Source organism: Lonchura striata, chromosome 6 (assembly GCF_046129695.1).
Source record: "Lonchura striata isolate bLonStr1 chromosome 6, bLonStr1.mat, whole genome shotgun sequence".
In the NCBI taxonomy this organism is placed as follows: Eukaryota; Metazoa; Chordata; class Aves; order Passeriformes; family Estrildidae; genus Lonchura; species Lonchura striata.
In genome coordinates, this window is record NC_134608.1 from 8436848 (window position 1) to 8458736 (window position 21889).

At 44.3% G+C, this 21889-nt stretch overlaps 1 protein-coding gene across 2 annotated transcripts in view; it reads left to right on the top strand.

Moving 5' to 3' along the window:
* The first annotated feature begins 205 nt into the window (after window positions 1-205).
* Window positions 206-21889, top strand: part of AHNAK2 (AHNAK nucleoprotein 2) — a 72685-nt gene continuing 51001 nt past the window's right edge. Inside the window, exon 1 of one of the 2 annotated variants that reach the window (XM_077783930.1) lies at window positions 206-525. In XM_077783930.1, coding sequence (XP_077640056.1) covers window positions 471-525 — 55 coding nt within the window. In that variant the 5' untranslated portion in view covers window positions 206-470. Of the gene's footprint in view, window positions 526-8512; window positions 8621-21889 lie in introns of those variants that run through there. The other variant, XM_077783932.1, reaches the window with a different exon arrangement.

A 21889-nucleotide genomic window follows, 5' to 3' on the forward strand; every position in this document is an offset into this window, starting at 1 on the left:
GAGCATGCAGAACACTTCCCAGCCCCACTCCTCCCAGCTCTCCATCACCAGGAGGCTGCTGTGCTCCCATGGCAGCGTGGCCTCTCCGCTGGAGCTCGGGGAGCGCAGCAGCCAATCGGGCAGCCCTCATCAATCTCCCTAAGTGTGTTCAGACTCTGCGAGGAGCATCCTCACCACTCCTCTTCCCTCTCTGCAATGACCTGAACTCAGCTCTGCCAGCAGCGAGCAGTGAGCCATAATGCGATGCAGGGCAGCCCGGAATAATCTGGTTGGCATCCAAGGATGTATATTCACTGAGAGGCTGAGGAGTGTGTCAGCATTTAGTTTCAGTCTAGCTGCACTTTTCCTGCAGCACAGAATCACAAAGTCTCCGTCTCCTCCTCTGGATTGGGATTGATTCTGCACCGGGATCCTCTGAAAAGACAAAGTTTTCCTCTCTTGTTATTGCTGTACCACCACAATCTACCAAGATGTGTGACTGCTTTCATCTAGTTCTTCCTAACTGGCAAGGATCTCCAGCCAGTGGTGGGCTTACGTTTTCTATACTTTTCTGTATTCTGCTTCTGCTTTCCTGTGCTCCGCTCGCTGCGACTCAGCCTCCCCGGCAAACCCTGCAGCTGCTGGGGTGTGGCTTTCTCTGATGCTGCATGAATCAGATAAGGAAAAATAGAGTTAAGAAAAGCCTGTCGTTACCTCCTCTAAACTTTCCTGCACATGTCGAAGCTGTGCTTAAAGAAGCCTTTGACTTTGTAAACGAATTAAATTCAAGCTGTGTCTAAATGACCTCTTTCGGGTTGCATGCCTTAATTCACGAGCTTGCCCTTCATTTCTCAGAGTAGCAGGATTCCTGCATGACCCAATCCACCCGGCATTTACAATGGCTTAAAGCTGTGCTGTGCAGTGTATGTTTGCAAATTCAACGTGTCCTACGCTCTGTATTGGGGCTGTTGGCTGGACAACACGGCACTCTGGAAGAAGGGATTATTTTCCTGGGTTTCCCTGCAGAGCAGGAGGAAATTAGCAATTTTTTTTTTTTTTTTTAAGGGGAAAAGATACACATTTTAATATAAAATATTGCAGAAGCAGAACAGTGATGACTGGAGGAACGAGTCTAAAGAGTAGTGCTAAACAGTGCTTAGCTGGCAGAAGAGTATCAATAAATTACAAATCTGCTCTTTAGTTTATGCAGAGATTGACCTGTTTTAAAACAAGCAACTTGTAGTCTTAAAGTCGTGTCTACAAAAATGGTAGGAATCTAAAATTTCTACAGTATATTTTTCTCCCTAAAATATACAAAAACCTATGTTTATCTACATGCTGCAATAAATTTTCTCGCTATTTATTCTGGTAGAAGTTATAGTCTACAAAACACAGTCTGTAAGATTTTGATAGTCTAAAAGTGGAGCACTTTTTTTTTTCTTTAAATGCCTGATTATTTCTGTTTTCTTTTGTAAATAGTTTAGGATTATATTTTCCATAACAATGGAAAGTCAGAAATTGCTTGTCAGACTCTGAGTCCTATTATTGCCTAAATTGACTTGTTGGAATCAAGGAGACAACTCAAGGAATAACTCATATCTCTCCACCCAACAACAGATACAGTCTGACTCTCTGCTGGTTACCTGGTGATTAGATAAACCAATTTAAGCACTATAAGGTTATAGCAAATATTTTAGGACTACACTCTGGCCGTATTTAAATATGATTTATTCAAAATATATTTGACATAGTTTTGGTGAAAATATTTTCTTTTATAAATGTGACTATTCCAGTAGTAGCATTTTCCTAATGTTTGTCTGCCTGCACAGATTTACTTGTTTAGTAAACAAACTAGTTTTGTGGTTCTTACTACTCTTTCTGTTTACCACATCAGAGATATTCTTGGGACTTCTAGATACCTAATAGAAACTGAAAATATGCTAGAAATAGAATAGAAATAGAAATAGAAAATACGCTACCTAATAGAAACAAATACAACCAGAACACTAACAGAACACTCCACCAAACAAGGCTTTTCTCACTGATTAGCAAAATGTTTGGTGGGATTTTTTTCAGGCTTTTTTTTTGTATAAGGAAACAAAATTCCCCCATGCCATGAACCTGGGTTGTTATTTCCTTGGTACCAGTCTTCTGATGGTGTGAAAGGATGCTGTTGGTGTGTCACATGCCAAAGAAGCATCTCCTGCACAGGGTTGTGCCATGGCAGCAGCCAGCTCCCGGTGCTTGGGAGGTGCCAAGCAGGATCAGGGCTGTGGCACCCACAAAAGATCTGTGCTGGGCAGGGCTGCAGCAGGGAAAGATGGCTGCATGTGAAATTTGACCAGCATCTGCTTTCCAAACAGTTATTGCTGATGTTTCCTGGCAATGGGTTATCACCTCGGAGCTCAGGGTGTGGCAGCTCTGTTTTTCTCAGACAGGTAGGCTGGCTGGCTGCCCAGGCATGTGATATGGGTTTGAGAAAGGAGTATCAGCGTGGTGATGAGGCAGGATCATCTGAGCAAGGGTGGGGAAAACCACGCCATGAATCCCACATCAAGCAGAGCATATTAAATGCCTCGTTTCCTCCACGGCATGGAAGGAAGGCTGGCTAAAAATAGGCTGGTTTTGTAAGCTCCTGTCTCTGCTGGCTATATTCACTGCTCCTGCTTTAGCTGAGTGTCATGATGACACAGGTGAGAAACAGATAAACAAAACTTTGCCAGTTTTCTTTATTAGCCAGGCAAGAACAGGCATGCAGTTGGATCTGACATCTGGAGCGGCTGGGAGCGTTTTGCAGTTGTTGATGAACGTGTTTGTCATGGATAAATTTTGAGTCAGAACAACAAATAAGTAGGAGAAGAGAACATCTCTATCAGCAAACTGTGGCAGTTGGCCAAATCATAAAATATAGAGGTCTTTTTAGCACAAATGTTTTCTAAATCTTTCCTTCACCTTATTTTGGGGCATGATCTAAATCCCCAGAAACTAATGGCTGTAAAAGACACAATTCACTAAAACACTAAAACACTGGAGCAAGTGTGTATGGCCTTCTAATTGCCACCAGATGAAGGGTGAAAATAAAACACCTACCTTAGTCCTTTGCTGAATGGACACCTGGACCACAAGAGTGCTGCTTCTCAGGTGCCATGTTGATCTTTGCACTGCATGGGGATGACACACCTGAGATCCTGAGATCAGCTGGAGCTCTAGAAGTCCCTGGCCAGGCACCACTGCAAGCTGTAATATCCAGAAAAACTCTACAAGTACAATGACATCCCTTCTCCTCTGTTCTTGTCTGCCATGCCAAAGGCCATGGTCCATTCTACCATACAAACTGCTGAGTATGGTCCACAAATTTTGAGAATCTAGACAAAAATGCTAGCTCAATTGCACTTTTTCTTAGAAATATTTTCTCAAAATATTTGACTATGATCTGCAACAGCATCTATTCCAGCCCCATCAAGAGACGGATTAGAAAACCTGTAGCAGCCAGACTGCCAGCTTGGGTGAGGAACACCCTCCTGGCTCTCAGGAGAAGCTCTGACCTGACACACCAGCATATTTCATTTTCCCTCCTTTTACTTCATTCAGTGAGTTTATTGTTAAAATGACAAGCTGTTTCAGTTTCAGCAGACACTCACTCTCTGCACAGTAATGCTTCCCAATATCTACTCTTGTTCTACCCATGGTGACACCAAAATAACTGTGGTGCCAGCATGGACTGAAAGGGAATCTGATTCATCTGGCTCTGGGAGAGAGCTCCCTGCCAGCATCATGAATCAGGTTCAGTAAATTGCATCCCTCTGGCTTCTCTCAGTCTTCCCTCCCTCCTGACTCATCTTCTTCCCTCCAGAGTTTATATTTTTAGTTATTAGTTTCACACTTCTATTTCCAATGGGTACAAACGGGCTCGTTGGTGACTTAGGAGCACAAGTGGAAAAGAAACATCGGCATGACAGAGCCCCACAGGCAACAAGGCTTTCTTTGTCCATGCCCTGCCCAGTGAAGGGTTTGCTGTTCTCCATCAAGCTGCAAGAAATGGGGATGGTATGTACCCGCCAGAGGCACAGCACATTGTGTTTGCCACAGCTTCTGATTCATGTGAGGAACGGACATACCCCAGCAGCAAACCAAAACCAGCTGAAAAATGATTTTTCTTTACTGCTGTGTTTCAAAACTTCAAGAAGGAAGATGAACAGACATCTCAAGTCTGCTTTGGTAGTGTGCTCCTCCCTGGGCACCAAAGCGTGATGCATTTTGCCCAGCAGTTTGTGCTGGAAACCATCTGTTTCCATCCAAGGCACTCTGGCTGCAGCAGCCTCTTTTCCAGGGCTCTTGTTACTGTGTGAGAGGTGGAAGAATGTGAAGCAAAGGCCAGGGAGAGCCCCCACGAGCCAGGGCCTCCAGGGCTGCTGCTATTGCTCCTCGCTCTGGCGAGCGCTGCCACCACCAGAGATAAATTACACCCTTGGTTTGACGTGGGGACTCGCTGCCAAGAAAAACACTCCAACAATCAGCCAGGCTGGGCTTGTCTGTACAGAGGAGTGGCTGCAAAATACTTCTGGATGCAGTTTGCAGCACGCATGGTCAGCCAGTGCCAGTGTCCTGTGCAGATGAATGTCGTGTCTTCCTCGTTTCCGTGTTTCCCGTGGCACTGCAACCTTGTCCCAGCCACAATCCCATCCCCAGCACGTCTGTCCTGTAGAGTCTGCCAGTGCAGCCACCATGGGTAACCTGCATGTGTGGGGTGCTTGGGGCTGCATTGCTGAGCAGTGGGATATCCCTATGGGGATTTGGTTGGCAGTGAGGTTGCAGGAGGGTTATTTTGTCCCTGGTCTAACTGAGAGCACACCTTTGGGGATGATGTGGCAGTGCAGGGGTGCAGAGAAGGGATCACAAGGACTTCCTAGAGCCAGTGTTGATATGTAAGAAAAGGCACATGGAGCTGGTATTCTGCATGAGGGAGCTGGCCAGCCCATGCTAGCATGCATTCACTGTAGGAAATTCAGGGCCCCAAACTCTCAAACACCAAAGGAATAACTATCTCTCAAGGATACACCCCTGCCTTTATAGCAACACAGACAATTACATAACTGTGTCCAGTCATGAGTTTGAAAATGCCAATAAGGTCCAAATTTTTCCAGCCTTATGTCTTTGTACTTATTAGTAGCAGATATTACAACTAAATAGTAGTGTCTGTGTACCAAAACTTGCTGGCATAATATTTTGTGTTGAAGTATCTTCAGGGCCATCAGAGTTGCACAAGTGTAACCTTTCATTCCTGTTTCTGCATTAGTTTGTTCCCCTGCTAACCCTGTCAGCCCCTGTGCTTGCACACAGCCTCGCCATGCAGATAACAGCCAGGTCTGAGGTTGCAGTAATTAGTCGCTGGGCTTCCAGTTTTCTCTCGTACATATCACCATTAGATTTCTATCAGTGTATTTTTCTCTGTCAGAACAGGCTGTACAAAAAAAAAAAAAAATCTATCTAGTTGTTAGAATTACTGAGGGAGAAATATTAGTAAATTAATGCTAGTAAATTGATTGTAAATTACACAGGTGCATTACACATACACTCTTCTACCTGCATTTAGAATACATAGAATACACAAAAGACAAGAAACAAAACTGTTTCATCTGTCTTTCACTGCCATAGGGTTCTCCATCTCACATCAATACAAAGTTTTTTTGATGAAACACACAGCTGGGATGGACCAGCAGACTAGTCCAGTGTGAGGACATGATGCATACTTATGAGCCAAGAAAATTAAAGGAAACAGCCCTACCACCTTCACCCTTTTCTTAGAGCACAAAAACAGATGCATTGCACAGTCTTGGAAGTTTTCCAGGCTTCCATTTTTTTTTTAAGTTCATGACACACAGCATGAAGCAGAATCTTTTAAGCTACTATGGCATCAGATGTGTTTCAGGGGAGGTGCTGAGAATGTGGGTGAACACAGAACAGATCAAGTTCTCCACACTTTTGTTTTCAAGGTTTGGCAGCACCAAAGCTGTGCTTAGCTTGGACTGATGACCAACATCAGTAAATCCCTTTGAGACTCAACAGTAGCATGAAAGGGGAAAATCTATCCCCAAATCCTGAGGGACCTGGAAGCTTGCTGTCATGGGCTGGAAAGGGAAATGTGATAGCCCCAGTGAAGCCAGGGCCATATGGAGTGGCTTGTCATGGATATTATATTTCCTCTGACCCTATTCAAGAAAACACCAACTCCAAATTTGACACAACCATGTCATGGTAAACACTCAGCACCCATTCTGTGGCACCCATTTTCCCAGTGGGATCAAAATTCTGGTAAGACACAGACAAGAGACAGGGATTTTTTTTTTTTTTTTTAACTCCTATTGTTGATTTTGAGCCAATAAAATCACTGTGGGGTTTTACCACAGAGCCAGGGGGACTCTTTGTGTGTGCCTTTGAGAACATTGCTGCCTTCTTAGTGCCTCACCCTGAAAATGATAACCCTTGTCTTTGTTGGGCTCCTATACTTAATTAATGGCTGAAAAGCATCTGGAGAAGGTTGAAGTAGGTAAATGATGCAACTTAACTCCCAGTCTGATGACTGGTGTCACTGTTCCCAGACTACAATCTCTCTTTGATATTGGAAACAACGGCGAGAAAGATGCTGATGATGGTGACATTGGTTTTGGCTCTGGCTCCTGGAAGATGCAGTCATCTCATATCTTATGATCCCAATTACACCAGCAGATGTACTCTGGGTTCACACTAGTGTAACTGGAAAAGGGAGCTGGACCACAAAAAGCTTTGATAAAAGGGCATTACAGCTATGATTAGAAAAACAAAAAGGGTTAAAAGAAGGTACGGAAAAAAGATGGAAAAGGTGGGTCAGCATGGATCTGAAAGAGCTGGATCTGAAGTTGTTGTGAAATTTGTGATCTGGCCCAACAGTCAGCATGTCTGAGCCTCCAACAGCTGTTCTCTGTATTACACAGAAGTGAGGAAGAGCAGGAGAAAATATGAGATCTGGAAAGAGCCACACAGATCCCACCCATCATGAGAAAGGCAACAGTGGCATTAAAGGGAGGAGGAAGAAAACAGCCTAGAAAAGCTTTGCCATGAATGATCATGAAATTATGTCAAAGAACCTATAAACAGTTTCAGGAAAAAGCTAAATAACAAAACTTTTTTTTGTCTCACTCCCTTCCCCTTTGTGTCCTCCCCTAATCCAGAGTGGCCTTAGGAAAACAGCACAAGAATAGCTAGGCTCCACCTAATTTGGACTAAGGATAACTCACCTCCTCCCCACCCTATTTCTGGTTCTTTGCTTGACTTGTGTCATGTTTGTCTCTTGCACTCTGATCTCTGGTATGTGCCACAGCAGGAGAAGTAGGGAAAAGAGAGATGTTAACCTTTCCCTTGAGAAGCAAAACATGACTGGTGTGAGGGGGAACACAGTGCCTTTTCTTGGCCACTGAGTAAGGCAAGCAGCGAAAAAACCTGCCCTTTGCATGTGTCTATCCTGATTTCCAAAAGGGAAAAATTCATAAAGGAGAAGAATATACTTCTCGCCACCATCAATCCTGCAATTAAACTGAACTTTAGCAAAATATTTGCTGGGTTATGTAATAGGGGTGGATTACAACAGGCTGCCACATGGCTGGAAACTGCAGTTTTAACCCCTGGACACACTGCCTTGTGGTAGGTAAAGATAAGTGACATCATGGAGCTGTAAGAACAGTGAAACCTTTAAAACAGACAAACCTTTAAAATACACTTTGATGGTCCATCTGATAGAGCAACTCCAAATATCTGAGGCTGCTTTTCTTCCTGATTTTCTTGCCTATACATGGCCTTTCTGTCTTTCTCCTATCTCTCCCTCTGAGCAGTGTCAGAGCAGTTCCCCAGGTGCCTCTTTCTCAGGTTTCCCACTCTTTATGGCTGCTGAGGATGCCCTGGAGGTGTTCCCTTGCACCAATGTGTTCATGGTGCCATCCTTTCTATGACGTGGCCACCCCTCCTGCAACTGCAGGTGTTGATGCTTCTTTTCTGTGAGCTGAACCCAGTGATGTGTGCCAGGACCAGGAGCACAGACGTGGCAGTTCTGGCTGCAGGGCACTGCAGGTACCAAGGTACAAACCCTATTATGAGGCTGACCCCAAGCCACCCTGTCTTTTCTGATGTTTCTGTGCATCAGCTGGATGAACTTGCCCCACAGTCAGAGACCACTTTCCTTCCTCAGCACAGGGTAAAGTCTCTCTAGGTCTGACCAGCTATTATTTGGGCAGCACTTAAAAACTGGAGAAGCAGAGCATTGTAGCTAATTAGCTGAGCCAGAATGGCACAAAGGACGTTTGAAAGAAAAGAGAAAACAAACAAAGCCTTGGCGAGGACTCACAGGCGAGGCAGGCTGGCTGCAATTTGCCGCTCAACACGCAGAGAGGCTCCCCAGGAGAGCTCCCAGGGCCATGGCAGAGGGGAGCACCCTTTGGGAAGAGCTGGCTGTGAAGGGCTCACATGATGTGAGGCGGGGTTGGCAGCCAAAGCCGCCCCCGCTGGCCCCACCCAGGGACCTGGGTGCATGAAGGACCCACAGCACCTCATCCATCACTGCAGGGACACTGCCAGCAGGACACCGGGACCGAAACCTGCCCATGGCTTCCAGGTAGGAGCTCGCTTCTTGCAGCACATCCTGCTGCCTTGCCTCCACTGCCTTGCTGCTCATGTGTGTGAGAAGAGGCACTCGGTGCCCTCAAGAAGATGTAGTTGCTGGTTTCTCTGAGCACACATCACATCAAGACTTTCTACCTGCATGTTAAGTTTCTTCTCTCTCTTTTCCCCAGCTGCTGGGGTTTGAAAATCTTGTTGGATGTGTGCTAAGATGATGAACCGGTTTTATTTGCTTTCTGCCTGGTATTGCTGTCATGACAAGCAGAGAAAAGTAGGATACCCCCTACCCTGACATAGCAACCAACATGCTACTGGGGCATGTATAGTTGCTTTCATTATGAATGCCTGCAGAACAGAGAGTGGCAAGGAGCTTCTTGAAATGGTTATGCATCATTGAACTTAACTGGCACTCACCCAGACCCCCAGATGGGAGAAAGAGGAGCTTTTTCTAAGCCCTTCCCACATTCTTGTGCAAATAGAAAGGATGAATGATCACCATCCCCTGTGCCAGACAGTTTTCTGGGCCAAATTCACACACAAGCGTAGGAAAGCCAAGGGGAACTGAAACTGGTGAAGCTCTCCCTTCCTTCCGCTGCTTGCAGTGATTGTATTTCATATGTTCAAATCCTTCTGGGATTGCTTAGACTGAATTTGCGTAATTATTTTCATCCTTGGATTAAATAGGCCAAATATGTAAGCTGGATTGCAACTTGCTGAGATCTTACTTTACACCATATTTTGTCCCTCTGGCATATATATTACACAGCAGCAGATTGCATTTAAGTAGTTTTTTTTTCAGAATAAAAGTCTGTCTTTCCTTGAGGGTGTCAATTTTCTCGTAATTCTTGCTGTTCTGTCTTGTATGGATACTTCAAAGGATCATGGAGAGGTTCTAAACCAAGCATCTACCCATACTGGCTTTCAGTGCACTCAGTCTGACTGACACCTCTCCAGACTTGGAGCATGCACAGATTTCTCAGCCTAGAGGTTAGGGGGAAGGTGTGACTTGATGCAAAAGCCTGTAACTACACCCTTGTTTCTACCAACTGTGCTTGTCCTTCATTGCTTGTGATCACTGATGAGAAGGGCAAACTCATGGATGTGCCTAAACCTGAGGGATAGCCTTGTTTTCAGGATGAGTAGACAATGATGCTTTTTGAAATTAAAGACAAAAGGATGCAAGGGGCTATGGGACCCCCAAGGCAGGAGCAGTGGCTTTGAAATCAGCTTTTAATTGCCTTGTGAGATGCCAGTAGGTACAGGAGAAAGGGTGGCCATTCAGTGTGTCATGCTATGGGAGGTCCTGAGTGCATCCTGTCCAGATGGACAAAGCATGTATGGGCTATAAAACATTCAGTGTTTTATGCATTATAAAATATTCAGTTCCATCTGTCACCAGGTCAGGGTCAGCAGGTACAGCCAAAATTCAAACCAGCATTTTTTGTTGTCCACCACCTTTCTTTCTGCTGGCAAAGTGCCACCTTAAAAAAAGCTTAAATCTTTCATGAGTTAAAATTACTTGCTCAGCAGTCAGAGATTTCCAGGGAAATATCAATAGTTTTGAAATCATCAGCTGTGGGTGGTGGTTTGTTCAGTCAGTCCTAACTTTTTCTTTGAACATTTGGGCTCTAAAATGGGAATTATGGTGCTTGGCCATCACTGGATACACCTTGGCTAAAAATCTTACCACCCAATTACTTCATCTACTCTTAAGAGATGCTCAAAATCTCCTCTAGGCTCTCCCCCATGAGCTTGTGTCCTAGAGGATTTGTGAAATGCAGTTGTAGTGAGCAGAAAATACATGAGGTGAAAATCCCAGCTGCACTCCTGAGAGGACTGTTTCCCACTAGACCCATCTCCAACACTCCATTCCTCCTTGTTCCACACATCAAATTCCAGCATTTTCTGTATTGTTGGCATCTGCCTCCAAGAGCTCTGGACGTTTCCACCATGCTTCTTGTTCAGTCCAGGTGAAGATGTGCTCTCCTTGGCTGAGCCTTGACTAGGTCCCACTTGTACCTGAGCTTAATCCCTCCAGCCTACACAGTTCTTGCCTGCTGTCTCCTCTCTTCACCTCCACCACCTGCAGGATGGATCCCAGGCAGAGGCTGATGTGCTGCCAGCCTCTCCTGCCCCAAGGGATGGGTGTTCCTGATAAGGACAGGTTCTGTCCAGAAACAGCGAAGTTTTAGGGGGTGAACAAGCAAGACAACTGAGCTAAGAAAATACTGCCATGGTTGGGAAGGAAGGGCTGCTTCAGGCTCCTGTCTGGCTCATGTTGGCTCTACCTGAAGCACATACCAAATGTTCTCTGCCTCTTGGCCCTGCACTGTTCTGCTCTGCCGAGTTCCTGCTTGGTTTGTTCTCCATAAAGTGGCTCTTTCTTAATATTTATGGGTGGCCTTGCTGGAAGACTGTAGGTGACATCTGGCAGGATGACTTTCCTTTCTGTAGCTCCCTGGATGACAGCTGTGGGCCTTGAGCTGCAGATTCCCAAACCTGTTCTGGTTCATAGGCACCCCCAGGGTGTTCTGCAGTGCTGCTCTGTTGTAACTTGTTCCCTACTGAAAAAGCCAAAATCTCCTTGAGATTAAAAAAGTGTGAAATAAGAAAATAGAAGATTAGTGCTGTACCTGAAATTGATCTCTCTACCAAGATGTCTTTAAGGTCTCACCAAGGCTTCTCCTCTGTGCAGTTACTGAGAACCAGCTCATCCTTTGTGCTCTCACTCCTTTGTCTCACAACCCTTGGTCCTCCTCTCTCCAAGTTTTTTGGAGGGTTAGGTGGGTGCTACAGACTGCAGATAAGCCTCTGTAGCTGCTGCTTGCATCTGCACTCTCCCTCCTGCCTCCATATCAGTGCAGGGAGTTAAATTTGCAGCTTGGTTGAGATTTAGGCATTTCTGAGGCTGTAAATAAAACACTGTGTGCAATATCCAGGCTGTCTGGATTTGCTGAATTTGCACTGGGCTCACGCTGCTGTTTAAAAGTGAATTGGCTGCCCTGCCTCATCTCTTCCTGAGTATCATGACTCACACTAGAAAACTCCTCTTGGGTTTCTAATGGCTTTATTATGGGGTATGCACATGCATCATCTTTTTGATGGTCTCAGAGCTTGTGAGATGAGGTCAGATTTTCACAGAGACCACACAAAATATGATAATAAAACTGACTAATTGGGCATTTGGGATATTTCACTCCTTCATTGCTTTACCAGTTTTAAAGTTTCAGTTTGTTGATTAGGGACTTCAAGTTGCCTACAAGGGTTTGTGGTTTTCTGTGGTGCATGATCAGTTTGGAGATGGTTAATGGATCCTTAATTCCTCACCAAAGGATCTGTAAGAAAGGAATAAAGTTTAAAATCCAAGAGAGGAAATTAATTCTTTTCCCAAAAAAAAAAAAAATCCATTTATCTTTGAGTGAGAACTTTGAATATAAACTGTTTCATTGGCTTTTCCTGTCCAGCAGAATGATGAGAGAAACTTTTCAGCAAGGAGTGAGAGAATAATCAGAAAAGCCAATCTGCAGCTTTTCAGTTGTGATTCCTTGGCAAAGTGGACTATAAAAATATTATAATGCAGGGAAAGAATAGTTCTAGGGCACAGCATTATGGATGTCATTCCAGAATTAGTCCTAGAGGTGAAAATGATGGGAGCAAGGTGAGAAGGTGAGCAGAAAGGTGTCTCTGAGGGGATTGTGGGGTAAAAGCCGAGCACTCTTCTGCAATGTGCCCAGCCCTTCCAGCTCCCCCTGCAGCTTTGCAGGAAGCAAGGGAGTGGTGTTCATGTTTCTTACTGAAATCCCCAATGAGAAGAGCTCAGAAAAAAGTGTGAATGAGAAACCCTCTGAACCCAGCATAACTGCATATGGGAGGGAATACAAACCAAATTAAATCTGGTTTAATGGCTGATATATTGGGTTTGCTCACAAGGGAAGAACAGAATTCCTCCCTCTGCCATTTGTAGGAGCTGAAAAGCACCTGGGCAAGCAGACACGGTGAAGGCTCACCCATGGTGCACATGCTGTGCCTGGGCATTTTTCAGAACCAAGAGAAAGACAAATGTTGTTGTAAATGAGATAAATTATTAGCCCCTGTAGCTGCGCTAAATTCTGCAGAACGACAGGCCCTTTTCTCACACAGCGTGAATCACTTGCTGGGTTTTTGTGCTACCAGTTTCACGTTTGAGCTTTCCATTCCCCTGGCTTTCCTCCAGCGGGTGAGAAATGGGTCCCTTGTAACCCATGGGCAGTGCCAGAGCTCCGTGCCATCCCTGCAGACAGCTCGCAGAGCCTGGCGTGTGCAGCCACACGGGATTTCCACAAGGGAAGCAGGAGGGGATGCCAGCCTGGCATTTCTCCTCTCTGCCACCCGAAATAGCGCTCAGGAGCTGAGTCACCGGAGCCATCCTTCAGCAGGGACAGCACTCAGCTGTGCTAACAATTACAGCTGGAAATGGGCTCCAGGCAGAAGTTTATCACAAGACACTCCAGCCCTGTCACTGCCCCAAGCAGAAGAAAAAGGCAGCCCGAGGACTGACCCCGTGCTGTTTTCCCGAGGCACTGCAGGACGGGTGCTGTCACACTCAGCATCCCTCTCATTCATGGATGCTGCTTCTGTTCTTGCATCCAAAAACCTTCAGTGAGGACTAACAAATCACACCTGAGCAGGTGATGCTTGCAGTTTGGCTTTTCTGGTTCCCTATCATACCTTTTCCTCTGTCATGTATTTGCTGAATTGTAGGAATCCAGAGCTTCCCTCTGGCTGCCCTGGCAGGTCTAGGACCCTGGCAGGGGTCAGGAACCCCCCTGGACAGAGCCCCCAGAGACACTGTCTGTGATCTCTGTCCATGGAAAAGAGTTTTCAATCTTACAGGATGAATTACAAGTTCTGAGTGTTTGATGTAAGTAATAATTAAGTGTGGCATGGGTGCAAAAGTAAAATTTTAGGATTCTAGATTAGGGGTCCAAAGGGGACAAGATGGAGGAAATTGGGAGTGTCCTGTCCTTTTTCTCCTTCTTCATTCCCTCCATGTCTCACTGTGGTGTTGGCATTTTTCTATTGGTTTAGGCTGGGGACACACTGTCCAACGTAGGTGACAGATATTGGCATGTTATTGTAAATCCAGCCCAGGGAGTTTCTGGTATTTAATGTTTGTCACATCCCACTGAGGGCAGAGCCCCACACGCTGCCCTGCAGGACAGAGTTGGGCAGGGCAGCAGAACATGTTAGAGATAAACAGAATAAACAACCTGGAAACCAGCACAGACCAATTATGGCTTCTGCTTTGGCAGGGGGGCAGAACGACAGAGACTTTCTGCAATCTCAGAATCGTCAATACCACAGACTCTGACACTGAATATTTAGAAAAGGAATAATTTTCTGAAACCAGGATTTTGAGTTTGGAAAAATGTAGGGCCAGTGCTGTTTAACTGAACCACTCTCCACATAGGAAGCCATCAGCAGAGGAAGGTGATGAATCCTGTGGTGTGTAGTGGGAAATTGGAAGCCTTCACAGAGCTGCTTGTGAGGTGTCACATGTGTTTACTTCCTGAGTCACTCGTATTACTCAGAATCATGGGCTGGGATGTGGCACATGGGTCTGCCTGGGCAAGAGTCCAGTCTGCAGCTGCCAGAGGGACTTGGAGGGAGCTCAGGTCCGTGTGAGCAGGAAGGATCCATCCTGAGTGATACCATGAGGAGCACTACAGCCTCCATTTGAGTTCCTTGAGCAAGAACTGAACAGCAGATAAAAAATACATTTTAAAAATTCCCCAATGACTTCTGTCTTAACCATTCATCCACAGAAATACCCATTTCAAATACAGGAACTTCTAAGGACACTTTCCTCCACTTTTTAAAAGCAAAGGTGTTTAAACTAAGCTGACCAAGCACGAGGTGGAAAAGAGAAGAGCTACATCCACTCTCCCTTATTTTTTGCCGTTCTATTTTTTCCCTGGTCAATCCAGGGCACTTCCTGGGATTCTTTAGTTAATAACATAATTTCTTATTTGAAAGAAGACAAAGACAAAGCTAAACTATCAGTAATTCTTTATTTAGCTTTTCAAATCCTTTCATGAACACTGTATAAAAATCTTCAAGATTCAGTTCTACTCCTACCCCCAAATACATTTAATACCTTTCTTTTAAAGGAAAAATAAAACTAAAATACTTTTATTTATAAGCAAACAAAGGCTGAAGACACAAGCACTTGTGTGAATAACAGATTGTGGCAGAACAGGACTCACTGCTGGCAGTGTTCAGTTTGCTGTGATTTCAGAATAAATGCTCTTCTCTGCACCTGACCCATTTTGGGCTCTTTCTTCTCAGCCTACATTTACAGGGTTTGCATCAGCAACTGAGAGCACTTCTGCTGTCAAAACTCCACAATATATATAATGTCTCCCTTTAAAAAAATATGAGCTGTTCTCTCTCACTTCATTGATTCCTATCTATTGGCAGCTGCAGCCAGTACCAGTACAGCACTGTGTGGTGTGCAAGACTGAACAGTGACCTTGTTTACCATTAGCATCATTGACAATTAGGAGGAATTAATTATTACACACTGGGTTTCTTCACCCAACCAAGTGTCTGGCAGCTGAACTCAAAGGCACCAGTGCAGAGGTGGGGAAAGGTCTCTTTTAGGGCTTCTTCCTCCACACAGAAATCCTGCTTCACAGCTGAGTGCTTCAGCAGAACCCAAGGGAATCCTAGTCATACTTATCAAGCTGATTTTCTCTGCCAGGAGCATCAATCAATGCTTAAATTCAATTTCTGGATGAGTACTGGGGAGTGCGGCAGTTTCAGTAACATTTTACTTTCTCTGGCACTGACCAGTGAAAAAGATGACATGATCTATGTCTCAGCCCCGACTGAGGCTGGCTGCTGTTGTTTCCTCTGCTCTCCAGAGGGAGAAAGTCAGGAATGAAGCATTAAAGGGCTCAACATTGCTGCCATTAAAAGTCACAGGCAATACTATAGCTGACTTCAGTGACAGTAAACAGGATGAAAAGACTTGATACCAAAATATACATGTGCCAAAACCCTTAAAGCCCAAAGATTTCATTGCAGCTGTAGGAACTGCACAGGACAAAGCCAATGGCATAAAAAATGCATTGTGGAGGGAACACTCCTTTTCTTACTCCCTCTTGGCTGCTGTTTCCCAGAGTTTTCCTTTCTGGGACACTGGCAAGCCAGTTCAGCTGAGTAAGCCAAAGTGCAGAAGTCAGATAACTGTGCTGATTATCTGATTTTACTTGTCCTGTATTTCTGGCTTTCCCCTTTCCAAGGGAAGGCTTTTTTGTGATGGGAGATAGGGCTTTGAGGTGAATTCTGTGATGTTGGAAAATCAGTCTTAGCTCAGTGAGGAAGCAGGAGACTTAGAAACCCCAGATGGAATTAACCTAATGTATTTCCATCTCTCACTGATGATGTTTACACAGTGCAAGCCAGTCCAGAGTGGTGAATGGTATATTTAAAACGAGGTCCTCTAACATTCAGATCCACCCCATCACTCAACTTAACAGATACTTGATACCAATCGAGTGACTCACTTCATTAAGAAATAAACCCTGCTGTGTTGCTGACATCCTACAGCAAACACTGAGCCCCATTGTCATCTGCTGAGTCCTCTCTCTGTCCCAGCCCACGCCCTGAAGATGCACACCGAGTCTCAGGCACAGCAGCAGCACTGACCCTGTTTTTCCACGGTGCTGTGTGCCAGCCACAGACACACAGCAGCCCCTGTGTGTGTGAAATGCCCTCCCTTCATCCCAGCCTCCCTCTGTGCCCCTGCGACAGGGGCAAAACAGGGTGAGCATTCCTCATCTGGAGCAAAACAGTTTGTTTTATTAGCAAGGAGCTGGTGCTTGCTTGTTCCCAGTTGGAGGGAGTTTTTCCCTGGTTTTCCCATTCACCTGGGCTTCTTGCTGCCTGTCAAAGGCAGCATCTGCCAGCTTGTGCCCACCAGGCAGGAGACAGAAACAGGTGCAAGGAACCCAGTGACAGGTGCTGCTCCAGATGTGCGGGAGGGCTCGGGTTAGAACACTCCTAAAGAAGAAGTATCTGTAAGAAATGCCCCTCCTGTGCCCACAGCCACTGCCAGCAAACAGCCCTTTCCTGGCTGGGGCTGTGTGGGCACAGCCAGGTCCCCAGGTGAGCATTTGCACCCCTTCCATAACCCAGAGCAGGTAGCATCGAGACCCCAAAGCCAGAAGAAAGAGATTATTTCAGTGCAGTTCCCAATTCCTCCTCCAACAACCACTGGTAACCACCACTAAATGCCATGGAAACCCCAGGGCACGCAGTGATATCAGCTGCCAGGAGTCTTTTATTTTAAGATCTTTGTTTAAGAACTGTTCTAAGGCTTTAGGGAGAAAGACAGCAAGGGAGGGTTCACTGAAGCATTTCCTCAGCTGGAATGTCATAAGCCACTCGAGCACCCAAAAATGCAAGAGTTTATGCCATTCCCTACAGGGACTGGTAAAAAGGAAAAGGGAAAAAACCCCAGCCTTTAGTGAAGCATCTGAAATGTGTTTTGCTATAGCAGATAAAAAGTTCTGCTCTTTTCAATGGCATCTGAGCTACTGCATTTAATAATTACACTTGGCTTTTATTGATGTCTGTTTTTTATATGAGATCTTTTTGTATTATTCCATATCGATGGCAATACCCTTCAACTTTCAATTTGATAGGGAAAAAATGTCTTGATCAAATATAACAAATGTCACACAGATGCTTAAAAGTATTCCAGAAATACCTAACTCAGTAAGTGATTGAAAATTGAGAGTTTGTGAATGTTGTATCCATACTTGACAATCCTTAGGGTGTTTTTTTTACCCTGGATTTTGAAACGAGTAAACTTACTGACTTTGTGATATCCAGAAGCAAACTGGAAAATGAAACTGTGGAAATAAGAGTGATAAGGCAGCATGATGACAATGCAGAAAGAGAAACAGTTTGTTTCAAATAGTTTTTTTCCAGGTGCTTGGGCATTACCACCTGGTACAAACAGGTTATTCACGGGTAATTAACAACTATCTTTCCAGCTTGAAGAGCTGCTTTTGTTTTCTTCCTGTCGGCTATTTGTCACTAATATTCACTTTTCAGGGAGGAGCCCAGGTCTGCTTTTCATACAGTGGCACAGGTTTTGAAATAGTAAATAATATAATCAAATAAAAAAATAAAATTAAAAAGAGTAAAATAATAAAGATTCACGGTCAGCCAGCTCTGAATTCCATTTGAGTGGGGAACTGAAAGCAGCAGAGAGCAGGGAACGGGATGGTTTGGGGAACACGGAGTAAATGCTAACTTTTAGTTCAAGCCCTCCACAGCAGATTATGGAGCTGGATGTGCAGCAGCAGCAGCAGTGAGTGCTCAGGTGTGAGTCCTGCAGGCGGTGGCTTTGTGCCCCCTGCTCTCAGTGACCTGCCATGGCACTGGCAGGGCAGGAGGGCAGCAGCTCCACGAGTCCCCTGGGCTTTGTACCAGCCTTGCCAATTATAGGAGTTTTCCCCAGGTCCGTGGCCATGGCTGCGCTGCCCCTTGCTCCGGCTGGCTCCTGGTTTTCTGTTTTCTGTCCAAGCTATTTGGGCTGCAGAAGGTCAATGCCAGCACTGTCAGGGCCAGTGGAAACTCATTTGGGGGACAAAGAGAGATGGAGCATATGCCTGAGGACAAAATAAAAGAAACTGTGCAGGGTGAATTAGTTTCCTCTTCTCCTCCTGCTAGTAAAAGGATTACCCTTGGAAATGTCTCATTTTGTTTCAATTCTAAATAATGCTTTCTCTGTTGTCGTTGGGGTTTTTGTTTATGCTGCTTGTAGATCTGCATTTTTAGGTTTTGTTTGTTTTTTTTTTTTTCCACCAGCAACAATATTAACCACTAAAGCAAATATATATATATATATGTATATATATATATATATGTATATATTTAGGATCCTGGAATAGAATTTTTGAATTTCTGAAATGATACAACTCTTCCCTGGATTTGTTTGGTTATTTTGCCATCAGTTTGAATTTTACCACTCCAGCCCTGGATACCTGGAGTTGACATTTGTTTATCTTCACAAAGGAGAAACCTCTTTCTGTACAAAATATTATCAGTTACATCTTGGTGTTAGTGCAGGAAGCAGGCAGGTTGCCACAGTTAGGTAGACACTGGAGCCTCTTTTGAGTAAATTCTCAGATGAAAAGACCAATCTACTTGGAGGACAGATTTCAGTTAATTTACAAGATACATGAATGACACCCATTCATTTTTGGGGGGGAACTCATCTGAATTTACTAACTTCAGAAAGAGGTCTTTGAGTCCAACCCTGAGGTTTCTTAAAAGAGGCAGTGATGGAACCTCATTTCCATACCTGGCTCTCTCTGTGTGAGGTTGCATGTCTACCTGCAAATGGAAGTTTTATGCAAAAAAAGTTGAAGCAAATCAATCAAATTAATGGCTTATGTATTGCAAAAGAGAAGAAATTCAGAGGAAGTTTGCATGGCTGGCTTAAATACCTTTTCAGTTCAAACTGACTGACTGTGAAATAGATAAATATATACATTCCTGTGTCGTAACAAAATGCAGTCATGGGAGACAAAGCATGGGAGATGTCTAAATTGGAGATTAATGTTACATTTATCTTCCTTGAGGCTAGAACTGGGAGTTGGTGGCAAAATGCTTCCACCCATTCACTGCTCTCATTGCCAGTCTGATGTTCAGTTCCATCCACTCTTCTACATCTTGAGTTTACATTGATCTTGTCTCTCCTTTCCTTTTTCTTTCTCCTGTGGTTCATTCTCTTAGCAGCCTATCTCTCTTTCAGCTGGAGGTCCTCAATTTTTTAACTCCTTTCTGAATTGTGCAGACAAGTTTGCTTTCTTATTTTTTGCAACACAATCTTTACTTGTGGAAATTTTTGGCTTCATATTTTTCCCCCAAATATCCAAAGATTCATAACTGCTAAAAAGGAAAAATAATAAAAATTATCACCCTTGCATCCTCCATACTAAACTACAGGGATTTGAGTTCCAGAGCATGCTTTACTACAATCTCGTGGAACATGCTGCCTCTCTCTCTTTGGGTCAAAGAAAACACAGGAACATTCCTGTTGTTTTTAATTTCATTTCTCAATTACCATTAAAGCAGCACACCCTTATGCGTAAGCCTAACATGAGTCCATGCACAGGTCAGGGTGTGAGTAGCACTAATAAAAGAAAGCTTGTGACATTCAACTGTGTGTTTGCAGATTTACCTGTGAGCAGAGTAGAGACAAGAACGTTGTATCACAGTAGAAAAAACAACATTGAAGTTGGGAAACAGGGTTAGATATAGGATAGAGAAATGTGAGATACAATGGTGCTCCCTGCCAAGGCAGTTGAGCAGAAAGGAATATTTTTAATATTGCTGTAGCATAACTCAAAAAGCTTTATCTTTTAATATTTAGATGTCTGTCAAGAAGAGTAAACACAAGGGCTGTTTGGAGTGTTCTCACTGAATAACTTGTGCTGAAATCACTTGGTAAATTAGGAAATTATTGGTCTGATAGCATTTTTTCAATAGCTCAGTAGAAAAACAGTGGATTTTATAAATATTTAAAAATAAACCAAGTGAGCATTAAGAATTCCTGTCAGTCAAATCATGTTGAAATTATTTAATAGTCCCAGAACAGCACCATATTGACTGAAAAGAGGGGCTATTTTAGCCTTGAAATGGTGTGGAGATAAATCTCTGACACAGCAGTTGTCTTCAGTGAAGTCACAGCTGCAGGGCAGTGCTCAGACATCCAGACTCACACCTTCAGATCCGAGATGAAACTGGAAAAAAGCCACTGACAGTGAACGTAGATTTCCCAACACCATGAAAACCAACGGAGTCATTTCTTCCAGGCTGATGGAAAAACAGTTGGCTTCTCTCAACTTAGCCAGGAGTTTCTCTCATGTGGGCTTTAAAAATTCTTAAAAGATGGAAACAACGCCCATGCATATATTCAGCAAAGACAGCTGAGATGCAGCACTGCCTGGGAATGGAGCTCACTGCAGCTGCTGCCACCCCGCAGCCTGTGCCCTGCTGGAGCGCTGCTGCCGGCACCGCTCACTCCGCATTTCTGCATCCAAAACTGTCCCCACATCAATCCATGATGTAGGCTGGGCTTCTTTTGCATGTGTGTTTCTAAACATGTATGTTGTTTGTCAGGATGTTGGAAGATGGCTCAGAAAGGCTGGACCTTAGCCTAGTCCTACAGACAGCGCACAGAAGTAGGGATGGCAGCAAAGCGAGCCTGAGCCAGCTCTTAGCAAGGTCTTGTTCCCACTCTCAGCCATCTCAGAGCACTCTGCTGCTGCAGACTGCACCTCAGGAAGCCTTTATTGCTTCTGGCCACCTCCATCCTTGAGGCAGCTGCAGGGCATCTTGCTCAAAACACAGAATCAAGGAATGGTTTGGTGTGGAAGGGATCTTAAAGACCATCCAGTTCCAAGCCCCTGCCATGGGCAGGGATACCTTCCACTAGAGCAGGTTGCTCCAAACCCCACCCAGCCTGGCCTTCAACACTTCAGGTGCCACCCCTGTGCTGACACTGTCCCATTGCTTCACCTTCTTCCTTCACAGCCTTACCACCTTGCAGTGGCTACAGCCAACCTCTGCTTTTAACTCTTTATGTGGATGCCACACTCACAAGAAGGCAGAGGTTCCGTGTGAACTGCATACTGCTTCACAACATATTTATATTAATTATATATGATTATAGATATAGTATATAAACACACATTATGAGATTATATATTATTTTGTATAGGTATATAATAGAATCACATAATAAATAGACACAATTGCTGAAGTGTTACTCAGTTCATGTGCTGAAAAACTGCGTATATTAATTAGATAAAATTACACATAGTATTTCTAAATTAAGTTATATCTGTGATCTGTAATTAATATATAATGTATAATTAGATGGTAATAATATACATTAATTGCACAAGTTAAATAATTTTCTTTACTATAAATACTGTAGTTGTGTGACCCTGTTTTCATAAAATGCCTGTTAAGCATCCACATAAGATGGAATCAGAGACACACATGCAGTTTTCCCTCTCAGCTTTTCAAATGCCCTCTGTGGAAACCATGCACACCCATTCCAAACTTGGACCCAGAAACCCAGTACTTGCAGAATATCAAAACCTATTCAGAGCCAACAGCATAAAAATTCCCAGCACAGCATCTGCCTCGACACGAAACCAGGCTGCTCTGTAAACACAGGGGTTTTCCTTCTCTT